The 14,973-nt window shown below is 55.0% G+C and overlaps 1 protein-coding gene and 1 pseudogene across 1 annotated transcript; both read right to left on the bottom strand.

Moving 5' to 3' along the window:
• Window positions 1–2,015: 2,015 nt before the first annotated feature.
• Window positions 2,016–6,878, bottom strand: ODF3L2 (outer dense fiber of sperm tails 3 like 2). The gene is made up of 5 exons (XM_023743294.1): window positions 6,752–6,878; window positions 5,888–5,995; window positions 3,744–3,857; window positions 2,154–2,704; window positions 2,016–2,033 (listed from the first exon to the last, which is right to left on the bottom strand). Exons 1-5 carry the CDS (start codon window positions 6,876–6,878, stop codon window positions 2,016–2,018), a joined length of 918 nt encoding a protein of 305 aa, XP_023599062.1.
• Window positions 6,879–7,068: 190 nt separating this feature from the next.
• Window positions 7,069–14,545, bottom strand: LOC102439587 (annotated as a pseudogene).
• Between the last annotated feature and the right edge of the window lie 428 nt (window positions 14,546–14,973).

Here is a 14,973-nt window from a genome sequence, read left to right as displayed (position 1 = left end):
TCCAAAAAGCAAAACCGAGACCCAGAGAGCGAAGGGGTCTGCCTGAGGACGTGCGGAGACGGACTCGGAGCGCCGTGCCAGGTTGGGTTGGCTGGGTCTGCAGAGGGGGAGGCTCAGAGCGAAGCTTCGCGTCCACTCTGCAGCCTTTCGCTGAGCCTGTTTTCCCAGGCTGTAAGCCAGGAGCGCGCGCTAGAGGGCCATAGGCTCCCGCATTTCTGGGGAAGCCTATCGGGCAACAACCCCACTGAGCCCTTGGGCCTCAGCCTCCCAGGCCGCCGGCCTCTCCGGCCCCAGCCAACTAGACCCCACCCAAGCCTCAAGGGTTGTCACGGTCACCCCAGGACCCAGCTGCTCAGACGGCCTCTGCGGATCCTCCTCCCCCTCCGGCCCCACCCCAGCAGGGCGGACTGCTGGGAAACAAAAGGAGGGGGCCGGGCGGGCGGGCAGGTGAGGAAGGAGGGGCAGGATCGATACATCAGAGAGATGAGATCACAGCCCAGCAGCCACGATGGGGGATGGGGGCCCAGCATGGCTTTGATTGGCCCATAACCGGTGGGAGTGGGGGGCGGGGAGGCGGTGATGCTGCTCGAGTGTCACACTGTAGTCGCCATTGTGAGTCCATGTCCATGGGTCTGGGGTGAATGAGTGCAGAGGGCGTGGCCTTCGGGTCTGTGTAGAGGGGTAAGGCTTGTCCGGGTTGGGAGCCCCTATCTGGACTTGTGTGTGCTGTGTCTCTAGTATTGTGGTTTACATGCATGTGGACTGCGTGAGGGTCCGGTTGTGTGTATATTGTGTGCAGATGTGAACACGCAGAGGGGTTCTGGGTCCCCCCCAGGTATATGGTTGGGGGTCCATGTGCATTTCAGTGTGGGTGTGTAGGGTCCTAGTGTGTGTCCATGTGTATGTAGGGGTTTTGGTGTGTGTCCAAGGGGTGTGTGTTCAACTTTGGCACCCCCAGGCTGGGGAAGGGGACAGAGTTAGGAGAGAGCTAACACCCACCCTGGGTCCCCTCTGGGGTCTCCCTGTGGTGCTGTCCCTGGGGCCATCTCCTCCAGGAAAATGCAATGGCAGTTTGTTCCTCCCAAGTTCCTGAGTTAGGGTCTTTCTGGGTCGGAGCTTTTAAGGTCTAGGCTCCGGTGTCATCACACAGAGGACTTGGTCACATGACATCATCCATATGTTTCCTTTCGGTCCCTAGGAAAGAACGGCAGGAACAGAGCCCAATGGCCAGAATTCAAATCCTGGCATCAGACAAACACTAAGTTTATAGTGTGCCCTTAGACAAGTATCCAATCTCTGAAGCACCATTTCCTCTCAGTAAACATCACCTAACTCCTGAGTTGCTGGGAAGCTTCAATGATCTTTATCAACATCTGGCACGTTGTAGAATATACCAAACTCCTATGTATCCTTCAAAACCCAGCTTCAACGTCCCCTCTTCCAAGAAGCCTACCTGGATCCCCCCCAACACTCCAAGCTCTGCCTCCACCTCTGGGCTTCCCCCAGCTCTGGATCCCTCCTCTGGTCCCATCCAGACTCCAAGGTGCTGCAGAGCTGGGGGTCTGGATGCTGAGAGCAGTGTTTCAGATCTTCTGTGATGTAAATAGACCCTGGGTTAAATGAACTTGGGTGCGTGTGCGCTGCTGACAGCTCTTGATGCCACAGAGATTTATTGGCAAACAGCTAGAGGGTGGGATGGGGAGGGGAGGGCATCAGGACTACTTCCAGCCTGATTTTGGGCTGGGATCAGGGCAGGAAGCTGTGCTTCCATGAGAAACAGTTTAGATCCCAATTTTGGCAGAAACCTGAGCTGTGTTGGGGACCCAGGTCCTAGCAGCGTGGACACCAAGTTCTAGGACACAGGAAGCTCCGTCTCCAGCCAGCCACTGGGGAGAGCCAGGGTGTCTCTTTCTCTGCCTGGCCTTGCTTGGCCTGGCATGACCAGGAGAGAAGAAACTGGGGCGCTGGAAGGAGGCTCACCCTGCACAGGGCCACGGGGTCACAGGCCCCAGGGATTAGAGGACGTAGGTGGCCTAGAAGGACCTCAGACAGTTCAGAAAAGTGGAAGGAAGGAGGTTCCCCCCTCCCCCAGCTTCTCTAAGCCATCTCACCCCAGCCAAAGCCAGGCCCAGGGGGGCCTGCCCACACCCCACTTCAGGGGGTAGGAAATCTCCCTGAAGGCGCCTGGCATGCCTGCATTCTGTCCCCCAAAGGCGGAAGGGTGCTGGTGTGTCCGGGGCCATGGTGGTGGCCCGTTTGGAGTGTCGGATGCCCATGGTGAATGCCGGGGCTCTGGCTTTGGTCACCGTGACCCGCTCGGGGCTGTGGGTGCCAGGGCCAGGAGTCTCATCTAGGGGATGTGGGGCCCGGGGCCGCCCCAGCATGGTGAAGGCAGGCGGGCGCTGACGGTAGGCATTGGGGTCTGAGCTCTCATACTGGCCTGGGCCTGGTATCTCAGTGGGGTCCTGTGGGGGGCGGATAGGAGGTGTGCGGCCCACCACTGTGTAGCTGGGGCTACTGGGCTTGATGAAGATCTGGGCACCCCAGAGAGACGGCAGAGTGTAGGCATTGGGGGCGGGGGCTGAGGTGTCCAGGGGCGGTGGACGCAGGCGGGAGCCCAGGGTGAAAGCCGGGGGGGTCCGCTGGCGCACGGGGGCCACCTTCTCCGGGCTGTAGGCCCCAGGGCCGGGTGTCACCTCCAGACCTGCGAGAATGGGGCAGGAGGTTTGGCAATGGACAGAGTGCTCCCCTGATCAAAGACCTTACATGGCTCCCCCTTGCCCACATGCATCCCGGAGTTCACAGCACTTCTGAAGAAGCCCCGAGTTACTTCTCCCTCTTCCCTACCTTGCCACACAGTGTGTTCTCTTTCAAGCCTCCAGGCCTTTGCCCAAGCTCAACCCGCTGCCAGGCAAGCCTTCTGTTTCCCATTCTTATCCTTCCAGAGCCCAAAAGTCCCTCCTCCCGGCTGCCTTTGCCACAGCCCTTCTAGGGGTCCCCTGGCCTGATTCTTCCCTTCTCCCCAGACATGGCCACACTGAAGTGGGATGGTCCCCACCTAAGTCTAACTCCACCATTCTGAGATCTCATAAAAAAGCAAGGACCTGTCAAATCTACTTCAACTCCCAGCAGTTGGCCTAATATATGTTTGGGGGGATGAGTGAATCAAGGATGGGTGGTGAATGGTTGGGTGAGTGTGAATGAGTAGATGAATGGATCCGTGGGTATATAGATAGATGGATTGATAGATAGATCCTGGATGGATTGATCAGTGGATGGGAAAATGGATCAATAGATGGATTGGATATGAACAGGTGAATGGGTGGGTAGATTGATGAGTAGATAGCTGGGCAGATGGAGGGATGAATCTGAGTGAATGAGTAGATGAGTGATAGGTGAAAAGATGAAAGGGTGGGTGGATAGGAGACTGGAGTCAGGTGATTAAATCTTTAGGTGACAGTAAGCTGTTTGCAGCCTGTGAAGGGGATTTCCACATTTGCCACAGTCCCCACTGCACCCTGTTGTCTCCTGATGCCGAGGATGAGCCCCAGATGCCCAGGTCACCATCACCTTGGCCCACTTCACTCATTCAAGTTCTCTTAGGGCCCCCAGCCCCTCTTCTGAAGTCTTCCATTTCATCAAGAACTTGGGGATGGCAGGGGGAGAAGAAGACAGAGGCAGGACAGTCACTGAGTCCCTGAAGGGACAGGGTCCTCTTGGGGTAGCACAGGCCAGATACTCACCTCGAGATTTGCCCCTGCCCTGCATGGAGTAGGCAGGAGCGCAGCTTCGGCCAAACCGGGTGACTTTTGGGTCCAGGAAGTAGACTGGCCCAGGGCTGGAGTCCTGTGGAGAAGCTGGAGGGAGGAGTCCAGGGTCCTGAGTACATCCCTGAGGGCCTGCTGCCCCCACTCAGTGCCCCTGGTTACCCCTGAGGCCCTTCCACCCTCCACACACCCACAGCCCCACCATGGAGAGCAGAGACCTCAGCCTCCTGAGGTCTGATTGCCCTGACCGGGAACCTGGATCTCAGCTTGACTTTGTCTTGAGCACTCCTATGCCTTCCTGATCAACGCTGTCCACCCCTCCACCTCTCCTCTGCCATGAGCTAGGGGAGCAGTTCTAGAGAAACCAGCTCCTGAGTTGGTTAGAATTGTACATAAAGTGAGAGGAACTAGGCTCTGGCTAAGGTTCTGAGGAGGGTCCTTTTAATGCCTGGGCTCATTGGCACGTGGCCAGCTTAAGGGAAGGGCTCTAGGTCACATTTAAATCCCAGCAAGGCCTCTGTGAGCTGTGTCCTTGGGCCTGTCAAAGCCTCTTTTTCCTCAGTCGTAGGATGAGAAGCTTGACAAGTGGCAGCATCCATGGGAGGAGTGGTCCAGAGCCTGGCTCTTAGTAATTGGGACCAATGACTGTGATCGTCATTACTGTTTATAAGCACAACCAGATATAAGTGTATAGTCGGTTTGACAAGTATTCATTGGTTTGCATGTGTGTGTGCCCACAAATGGCACCATGCACACCCTGAAGCATGTTCTTGATAAATAGGCACATCCCAACCCATCTCATTTCCCACCTCCAGGCTTCTGCCTCTGCTACAAACTCTGCCTGGAGTCCCCTTCTCCTCCTGGGGCCTCCAGTGAACTCCTACTCATCCTATAAAGCCCAGATCCCATGCCTCCACCTCCAAGAAGTCCCTGAATATTCAGCAAAGTCTACACTAACCACCCCCACCCTGATTTCCCAGGTGTGTCCTAGAAATAGAGTCGGGGACACAGGTTCCTCAGGGTCATAGGCTAAGTTTTTAACCTTCTGGGTGACACTGACTCCCTCACTTGCCTTCCGGGCCCCCTTGCACTTCTTGAGTTCTCTCTCTTTTGGTTCGGGATGTTTGCTGATTCTGAAAGTGTGTCTGCCAGCTGCTCCCTCCCACCAAGCCTCTGTCCATGCGAATCAAAGTCCCCACACGGGACCCTTCTGGGCCCTGACCCTGGCCTACCTGGGACCTCAGAGCAGCTCTAGAAAATGGGCTGATGGGGTTTGTGGTCCCTGATATGAAGGGTACAGGCTTGCTGGAGGAATGATGGAATGGACAGCTGGGAGCCACCCGCATCCCTGCACTTGGTGTTCCCGCACACATTCTGGCCGGGAGAAAAGTCTACACTAGGACTGGCCACCCTGGTGCAATCATGGTTGATGTAGCCGACAGTGGATGGCAGGGCGTACAAGCCTGGCCGGGACCCTGTGACCTGACGTCACAGAGGTCAGGTCACCCGCTGACTAGGTGAGCCCCACTTCCTTCGCTCTCGCCACCCCTGGCTTGACAAAGGATTTTCATTCTACTCTCGCCACACGTTGTGAGGTAAGCAAGGCCCGGAGAGCCCCTGGTTGTGGATGGAGCAGCCGAAGCGGGCGCTCACTCTCCGGGGCCTCCCTCCTGCGCGCTGACCAGATACCCAGCATTGTAGCTACTCTTAAGGCATTTAACCCTCACTGAATAAACGTCTCCAGGCGCCTAACGTTTGTTCAATCCTGACAACTGTGTGTGGAAGACGTCTATTGTCATTGTTTCCAGAGGAGGAACCTGAGGCACAGAGCAGTCACGTGGCAAGAAATGTGCTAAGTGCAGCAGGCAAATGCCGGTCCTGACCACCACACGATTCTTCCACTCTCCTCCTCCGCAAGGAAGCAGGACCAGAGAGGCACAGCAGCTTCCTGAAGCCCCACAGCAACCCTCCTGGATTCCCGCCTCACTCATTAGGGCCTAGATCTATCCAGTGAGACAAAGCTCCCTGGCCGGGGGTGGTGGTGGGGGATTTGGGGGTTTCAGGAGGCCTCTCAGAACCCCGTCTCCCACCCCCACCGCCCTGCCCGCCGCTGGCCTTACCCTGGCTGGGCCTCCGGAGGAGGGAGTAGGCAGGACTGGCCACCCTGGTGCAGTCGTGGTTGATGTAGCCGACAGTGGACGGCAGGGCGTACAAGCCTGGCCCGGACCCTGTGACCAAAGCCCCCAGATCACGGCCTGGGCCTAGGTCCCCTGAAACATGGTGGGGAGCTCAGGGCCCAGCCCTGTGCCCCCCACCCAGGCTCCCAGCCACCCCCCATGGCAGGGGTGGGGGGAGCAGGGGCTCCTGCTGCGAACAAGCATTGTGAGTCAAACATGCGTCACAGGGGGAAGGGCTCCGGCGCCAACAGCCTCCTCCCACCTAAGGGCACAGGGGATGGGATGACTGAGACCTAGACTCAGAAACGTGCTGTCACAGGTGGGGACACTGAGGCCCAGACACAGAGAGATCCCGCTGCAATGTTCGAGGGCCTCTGCAAGAACGTCAGCGCTGCAAGAGCCAGGAAACCCAGCCATGCAGCCTGACTCCAGATGTTTTGTTACAGACCGGGAAACTGAGGCACGATCCAGGACCCAACCCGAGATCCCACAATGAGCGTCACAGTCGGAACGTTCAGCTCACTGACTGATACACCACAAACGCCTCCCAGTGCTTTGCCTGGGTCCGTCCCCCCTGGGCCCTCGGCTGTTTGGTTCATGGCTGTGCCCTCAGCCCCTAGAAGGGTACGTGGCCCATAAAATGCTCAGCTCTTGGTGGGTGGGGGCCTATGCAGGGTCCTGGAAGCACTATGTTCACACCCTCCTATTGGGCAGAAAACTAAGGTTTGGGGAAGGGCAGGGACACCTCAGGGGCTCCCAGAAGGGGTCCCACCACCACGGCCCCCCTCCTCCACGGCCTGCATGTACCGTTCTCCAAGGTGGCCATCCTGCAGGTCTTCCTCAGGCCGGTCTCTGGGATCTGGCACTCTGTGCACCGCCGACCCAGGGGCGCTGGGGTCTGCCGCGGAGTGGGGTCGCAGCTGAGGGTCCCCATGGTGAGCAGGGGTGGGCTGCAGGGAGCCCAGGGCTGGGCAGCGCCGACACTCGATGCTGTCTCCTCAGCCGCGGTGGCTCTGGGTGGCAGGGTCCAGCACCGTCCCCAGTCCTCGAGGCTTCTGCCGGTGTTGGCAGCGCCCTGGCCTCACCACACCCTCCCAGGGACCGCACAGACGGCCCCTTGTCCTTCAGCAGGGAGTCTTGGGGCCCTGGCCCAAGCGGGCTGGTCGGCAGACGCTGGCCTGGAAGTGGGGCTGGGATCGAGTGTCGGCCAGATGGCTGGACAGTCCAGGAAAGAGTCCGGTGTCAGCAGAGCGGGTCCCCTGGGAGATGGTGGAGCTGGGCAGCTGGGGCCAGAGCAGGCCCCGGGGGAGCTGGAGCCACAAACACAACACCCACAGCCTTGTAGGGGGAGGGACTGGTGAGGTCATGGACTGCATGGCCCCATTTCTACACCTGGGGAAACTGAGGCACTGCCCAAAGTCATACAGCAGGTCTGCCACTCTGGGCCAGGAAGCTTACCTCCTTCCTTCCTTCCTTCCTTCCTTCCTTCCTTTCTTCCTTCCTTCCTTTCCTCCTCCAACAGTTACTTAATGAGCAACGACTGTGTACTAGGTTTTGTTTGGGTTGGTGAGGACACAACAGGACAGACAGACAGGGAGTTTGGGTTGGTGAGGACACAACAGGACAGACAGACAGGGAGCTGATGTTCTTGGAAGGAGAAAGAGAAAATAAACAATAGCCCAGCCGGCATGGCTCAGTGGTTGACCAGGAGGTCACAGTTCAATTCCCCGTCAGGGAACACGGTTGCAGGCTCAATCCCCAAGGTGGGGCGTGCAGGAAGCAGCCAATCAACGATTCTCTCTCATCATTGATGTTTCTATCTCTCTCTCCCTCTCCCTTCCTCTCTGAAATCAATAAAAATATGTTTTAAATGACAAATTCATAGATGAGCGTAGTATATCACAAGGTGTTAAATGTGTTGTAAAACACAGAGCAGGGTCAGGAGTCCGAGATGGCAATGAGGGAGCCGCCGAGTGCTATTAGGGTCGGATGAGAGGTCACTGCGTGGAGAAGGTAAAAGAAGAGGATACAGAATGGCTGTGCAAAGGCTCTGGGGCAGGAGCAAGGACGGCGAGGAGGCAGCATGGTCCTCCAGAACAGCCACTGCCTCCCAGGAGCCCACAAGGATTTACTCCAGCCCAATCTAGAGTTAATCTAGAGTAACATTCCTGCTCACAGAAGGCTGCTACTATGTCAGGCTACAAGACAGGGCTCAGGAAAACTTGGCTGAACAGAATACAATCCTGTCTCTTCCATGGCATCCTTGTTTGTGGCTGTATTGTCGGGCCCTTTTACACTGTAATGTTTTAACAGCTTTATAGAGTTACTAGAGGCCCAGTGCATGAAATTTGTGCATGGGTAGGGTCCCTAGGCCTGGCCAGTGATCAGGGCCAATCTGTGGGGTGACCAGCGGGGCGATGGGGTTGGGGGGCCCTGCTGGCACCCGCCTTAGTCAGCCTAGGGCCTACTGGCTAGGGGCAGCTCCTGCATTGAGCATCTGCCCCCTGGTGGTCAGTGTGCATCATAGCGACCAGTCATTACACCAGTTGTTCTGTGGTTCAGTTGATTTGCATGTTAGACTTTCATTATATAGGATAATTCACATCCCATACAATTCACTCTGCAATGTAATTTTAATGCATTCTATAATTTTAAACTTGTTAATAAAAATGTTAAAATCAATAAAATATATTTTTTAAAAAAAATGCTTGTATTAGAAAAGAAAAAAAAAAATCTTAAAATCAATGACCAAAGGTTCCACCTTAAAAATTTTGAAAAAGGCCCTGGCTGATGTGTCTCAGTTCGTTGGAGTGTCCTCATCCCATACACCAAAGAGTGGCAGGTTTGATTCCTGGTCAGGGCACATGCCAGGGTTGCAGGCTCAATCCCTGGTGGGGGCATGCAGGAGGCAACCGATTAATGTTTCTCTCTCACATCAAGGTCTTTCTCTCTCTCTCTTTCTCTCTCTCACCCTTCCTCTCTCTATGAAATCAATTTTTTAGAAGTTAGAAAAAGAAGAGTAAGTGGAAGGAAGGGGATCAAAAACATAACAGCAGAGCCCTAGACAATTGCTCAGTGGTTAGAGCGTCGGCTCAAGGACTGAAGGGTCACAGGTTCAATTCCAGTCAAGGCCACATACCTTGGTTGCAGGTTCAATCCCCAGCCCTCGCTTGGGGCTTGTGTGGGAGGCAACCAATCGATGTGTGTCTCACACATCAATGTTTCTCTGTCTCTCCCCCTCCCATCCACTCTCTCTTAAAAAATCAATAGGAAAAATATCCTTAGGTGAGGATTAACAAAAACACACAAAACAAACAAACAAACAAAAATGTAACAGCAGAAATGCATGAAATAGGAAATGTAGAAAGAATTAACTACCCTCCCCCACACAAAAAAAAAAAAAAAAGCTGGTTCTTTAAAAGAATCAACAAATTTTATAAACCTCTAGCCAGACTGATCAAGGGAACAAGAGGAAGGGATACCACATCAGGAATACAAGAGGCACATCCCTGCAGACCCACACATGGGAGTGAGCACACGCCCACATGCACATTCTCTATGAGCATCAGCTTTCATTATCACAGCATCTCACTGAGGAAGGCGCTGTTCCTCCGTCTGTGGTTACAGACGGAGGAACAGGCTCAGAGAGCGGACATAACATGTGTAGGTCCCTCAGTAACTCATCAGCAGCACTGGGACTTGAACCCGGGACTCTGTAATCAAAGCTGAGAGTCAAGGCTTCTTCTAGGTTCTAATCCCAGCTCAGCTTTCTGGTTGTGCCCCAAAGCCACGGTGGATTGCTGTGGCCCTAAGAATAAAAGCCAAGTCCTCACTGTACACAAGGCTCTCTTGTCCCCTCTGCCCTCGCCTCCACCCCTCAATCCTCGCTCCTCCACTCCCACCACGTCAGCTGGCTTGTTATTCCATGAACCACTAAAGCAGTTCCCACCTCGGGGCCTGTACCTGTCCTCCCTCCACCTGGATTTCTCTACTTGTCCTCCCTCCACCTGGATGCCTTGACCAGCAAATGAGCCCACAGTTGGCTCCACCCTCAGTCCCCTGTGGGCCCCCCACATTGGACGGGCCATTTGATTTTTTCCAGAAGCAGCAGAAACTCCAGAGCTGTGGACAGAACTAGGCACTGAGGAGGGAGATGACAGAAAAATACCCCAAACTCTCTCTCTCCTCCTGCCAGTCAGAGCCTCCCAAGGACCAACACTGGCCAGAAGTGCAGGAGCCCAGGGACCCCACCACTGAGGTCAGCCAGGCACAGAAAAGACAATTGTCCCTCTGCAGGTTGCTCCCCGAAGCCAGCCCAGGCTGCATCCGCCAGCATGGAGTGCAGATCCCTGGAGACACTGGTTCCAGCCGGAACTCGGACCCAACTGCCTCAGCTTCCCACTGAAGGGAAACTACGACCGCCTTCCAGGACTCAGCTGGGGCGTGGCCCTCATTGCCTCGGTTTCCCCACTGTAACTCGGGAAGGAACCAAGAGCAAGGGCAGCGTGGAATGGCCACCTGAGCCTGTGAAGGGCAGCTTTGAGGACCTGACGGCCCGGCCACCTCACCAGACAGAGACCAGCCCCACTTCAGTCCTCGGGTCCTCCACTGATGGCGCCCGATGACACCCCTTCTCTCTGTGGCTCACATTTAGCTCAGAGCTCTTCCCCAGCTGCCAAAGAAATGGCATGCAAATGAGCTGCTATTTCACTTAGTTACACATGTGCAAACAAGCCATGGTGGGGGGTTTTATTATTGATTTCAGAGAGAGGAAGGGGGAGAGAGAGAGAAACATCGATGAGAGAGAATCATCTATTGGAACGGACCCGGAAACCCGAGCATGTGCCTTGCCTGGGAATCAAACCGTGACCTCCTGCCTCATGGGTCAACGCTCAACCACTGAGCCACACCTGCCGGGCAAACAAGCCTTGCTTTTCATTCAGTCTGACTGAGAGCTAATCTGAGGAAAAGACTAAAGGAACCTGGATTGGGAGTGAGAGTGTGAGGATCCAGGGGAGGAACGGCACCTCCCTGGGCCTCAGGATGCTAAAGGATTGATACAGGTGGTGCTCCCTAAATTGTAGCCTTATCCTAGTTACTAACTCAGCCAGGATGTATCTGTCTTCCCACTATGACCGGGCACTGGCAGGTGCTGGGGAAACGGGTATGAACAAAACACGTAAACTCCCTTCCTCACCGTTTTGTTGCGAGTGGCGAATAACTGAATTTCAGAATACTTTGGAAGGTAAGGAGTGCCGTGACAAAAGATCACGGACAAGGAGGGTTGGAGGTGTGGGGAGTTTGCAGTTTGAAATGGGTGGTCAGGCCCTGGCCGGTTTGGCTCAGTGGATAGAGCGACGGCCTGCGAACTGAAAGGTCCCAGGTTCGATTCCGGTCAAGGGCACATGCCCGGGTTGTGGGCTTGATCCCAGGTGGGGCTTGCAGGGGCAGCCAATCAATGCTTCTCTCTCATCATTGATGTTTCTGTCTCTCTCTCCCTCTTCCTTCCTCTCTGAAATCAATAAAAATATTTTTAAAAAAAGAAAAGAAAGAAATGGGTGGTCAGGGGAAGCCTCGCTAGGAAGGTGGCATTGGATAAGAGACTGAAAGAGGTGAGGGGGGCCGGGGCGTCTGGAGAAAGAGCTTGCTGAGCAGAGGTCACACAGCCCCTCAAAGGCCCTAAGGCTGGACGGTGCCTGGCCTGTTGGAGGAACAGCCGGAAGGCGCAGGTGGCTGGAACGGAATGAGTGAAGGGGTGAGAGGGAGGAAGTGAGGGCGAGGAGGTGACGGCGCAGGTCGTGCAGGATCCTTTTGGCGCGGGAGGACTTGAGCTATTACCTGAGGGACGTGGGAGCCATGAGGGCCGTGGCCAGAGCAGGAACCTGCCCATTCGGTGCTCATCGCATCCTCTGGTGGCTACTGCCGGGAGGACAGGCTGCGGAGTCCGAGGACCAAATCTGACTCCGCTGCTCACGGGCGCCTCCTGGTGGCTGCGAGGGAGAACAGGCCGTGGGCGGTGCACGGAGACCGCGGTAGAGAGGACTGCGCTGGCCCAGGAGGGATAGTGGGGGAGGTTGGGGGAGAGTTTAAGAGGACCCGGGGTGGGAGGTTGGAGGTGAGGGGGGAGGAGGATGGTGGGTTCCCAGATGGAGGTGGAGGATGGGGGTGATAAGCAAGTGGGTTCTGGGTGTGTTCTTAAACTGGAGCCGACAGGCGTGCGGTAGATTCCGTGTGGAGATTGAGGAAACCAGATGTATTGAGGCCGCCTCCAGGATTTGGGCCTCAGAACCGGGAGGATGGAGCCCTGTAAGGAGGAGGGGGAAGGTGCAGGAGGGGGAGGTGCAGGAGGGGCAGGTTTTAGGAGAAGACCCAGAGTCCAGTTTTGGAATTGTACGTTTGGGGCTCTGCTAGGAGGTGCATGTGGACACTGGTAGGCTGGTTGTCTATGCGTCATAACAAATCTCCCCAAAAGCAGTGGCTTAAAACAACATGTACATATATTATTCATCTCAGTTTTCGGGCTGCAGAGCTGGGTTGTCTGCCCGGGCCGCATTGATGGTGTTGGCCAGCCCTGGGCCTTACTAGGCTGGACTGGGGAAGGGTCCTCGCTGGGCTCCCTCAGGGTGTCCCAGGATTTGTTTACATGTTGTCATAGGACTGGGGCCCCCCTCCTTGCTGGCTGTTGGCTGGAAGCCACGCTCAGCTTCTGGCCATGTGGCCTTTTATCCTAAGTGAGGTGGGAGCCATGAAGGATTCTGGGCAGAGGAGGGGCATGGTCCGGTGTAAGAGGAAGGGAAGCGTCCAAATGGCTGTTGTTTTCTTCAGCTGTTCATTATCCATTTCTTCCATGTAACACACACACACACACACACACACACGCACGCACGCACGCACATGCACAGGAAGAGGCAGGAGCCGAACCCCTTGTGTCCTGAGGGTCCAGAACATCACTTGCCCACGGCAGGTGCACAACAAACACCTGTTGAAGAGAGGGGTGAAGGGGATCTCTCATCAACACTGTTGCTACTGCTGGTTTGAGTTTTCACCTCCCTTTTCTAAAATCATTTGGGGCTGCAAGTAAGGGACACCCCCCACCCCCGCCCAGGAGGCTGGGTTTATCGGATGACCTGTTGTTTTCTGCCCTTGGTGTACAGGAAGTGGCAGGCCAGGTGTTCACAAGAGCTGCCACCCCATCCAGTGTCAGCTCATGCTGGATATGTCACTTCCCACCTCCCCGGTGCCTCAAAATTGTCCTTTGTCCAGTGGCCAGTCTCCTGACTCAGACTCACGTGCCTCTGTGGCCGCCTGCCCCCTTTTCCGTGCGGACTCTAACAAGGAAGCCTTGTTCTTCCCAGAGGACGAGGACGCAGGGAACCTGCCAGCCACCCACACCCCCTCTATCCTAGAAAAAGCTGGCTCTGCATATGGGGCCGAAACGACTCTGTTCTATTGGGCACCCTGCTGAGTGGCTGCCAAGCCCCCATTTTACAGATGGGGACACTGAGGTTCGGAGGAAAAAGTGGCTCACAGTCAGAGACTGGGGGCTGAAGAGGGGTCCCAGCAGGCTTTCCTGGAGCCCACAAAGTCCTATCTGACCAGGTTCTTTCTCTGCTCTGGCTTTATCCATCCCTCTGATATAGCCCCTCTGGCCCCTTACCCTCTTACCCCCCCCCCTTTTTTGAGAACAATAAACACTTTTATTACATGAACTAAGAAAGGAGGGAGGGGAATTTATTTGCCTTTCTGGGCCTTGGTTTTCCTCAGCTAGAACTCCAACGCACAGCCATCTGGATGGCCACACTGGTCTGCTTTTTTTATCCTTACCCAAGGAGTGAGGATCTTTTTTCCATTTATTTGTTACAGAGAGGGGAAGGGAAGGGGGAGGAGGAGGAGGAGAGAGAAACATCAAGATAAGGGAGACATACTGATTGGCTGCCTCACACACACACACCTCACTGGGGTCTGGAAATCACCCACCCAGATATGTGTCCTTGACCAGTGCCTAGGCTGGCACTCTAACCACTGAACCACACAGGTGAGGCACTGGCCTGGTCTTGAAGCAAAGCATGCAAGAAGCTTGCCCTGCCGGAACTGCTCCTCTAGAAAATTGCTGATGTGGGCATTCTTTTCCCTTTCATCCTATTTTTTTCTGAATTTTCTTTGACTTTTTGTTTGTTTGTTTGTTTGTTTGTTTAAAATACCTTCCTCCTCAGTAGTTAGCTTGGCCTCCTTCTTGTAGCCCAGGCGCAGTGCATAGTGGGACTTGTACCACTGTCGGTAGGGTGTGCTGTCAATGAGCACCAAGCAGTTCTTTACTAGGGTTTTGGTGCAAACTAGGTCATTGTTGGATGCATTGTCGACAACATCAATAATCCCTGTTTTGCACAGACAACACTCTGAGCCCCAGAAGAAGTTGCCCATGTCCAGCCTTACGGCAAGGTTCTTGTTGCCTCCCTGCATGCAGTCTGTGTATATTCAGTAAGGGCCAGTCTTAGTGGCAACAGCAGGGTGCCCCAGCTCATATATTCACTTTTTGTGGTAGGGCTTTCTCTTGCCCCTGGTCTTATGGTGGTTGTGCCAGTTGTCCTCAGAGATACCCATGGCTCAGCATTCCCTAGAACAGCGGTTCTCAACCTGTGGGTCGCGACCCCTTTGGGGGTCGAACGACCCTTTCACAGGGGTCGCCTAAGACCATCCTGCATATCAGATATTTACATTACGGTTCATAACAGTAGCAACATTACAGTTATGAAGTAGCAACAAAAATAATTTTATGGTTGGGTCACAACATGAGGAACTGTATTTAAAGGGCCAGAAGGTTGAGAACCACTGCCCTAGAAAGAGGCGGCCCACTTGCTTTTAAAAAACATATCAGGCAACCCAGCCAGGCGTGACTCAGTGGTTTAGAGTCGACCTATGAAGCAAGAGGTCACGGTTTGATTCCTGATCAGGGCACATGCCCAGGTTACGGGCTCAATCCCCAGTGTGGGGTGTGCAGGAGGTAGCTGGTCAATGATTCTCTGTCATCA

The sequence above is a fragment of the Myotis lucifugus genome, unplaced genomic scaffold (assembly GCF_000147115.1).
Source record: "Myotis lucifugus unplaced genomic scaffold, Myoluc2.0 scaffold_383, whole genome shotgun sequence".
NCBI lineage: Eukaryota > Metazoa > Chordata > Mammalia > Chiroptera > Vespertilionidae > Myotis > Myotis lucifugus.
This window is presented reverse-complemented; position numbering and strand designations above follow the sequence as displayed.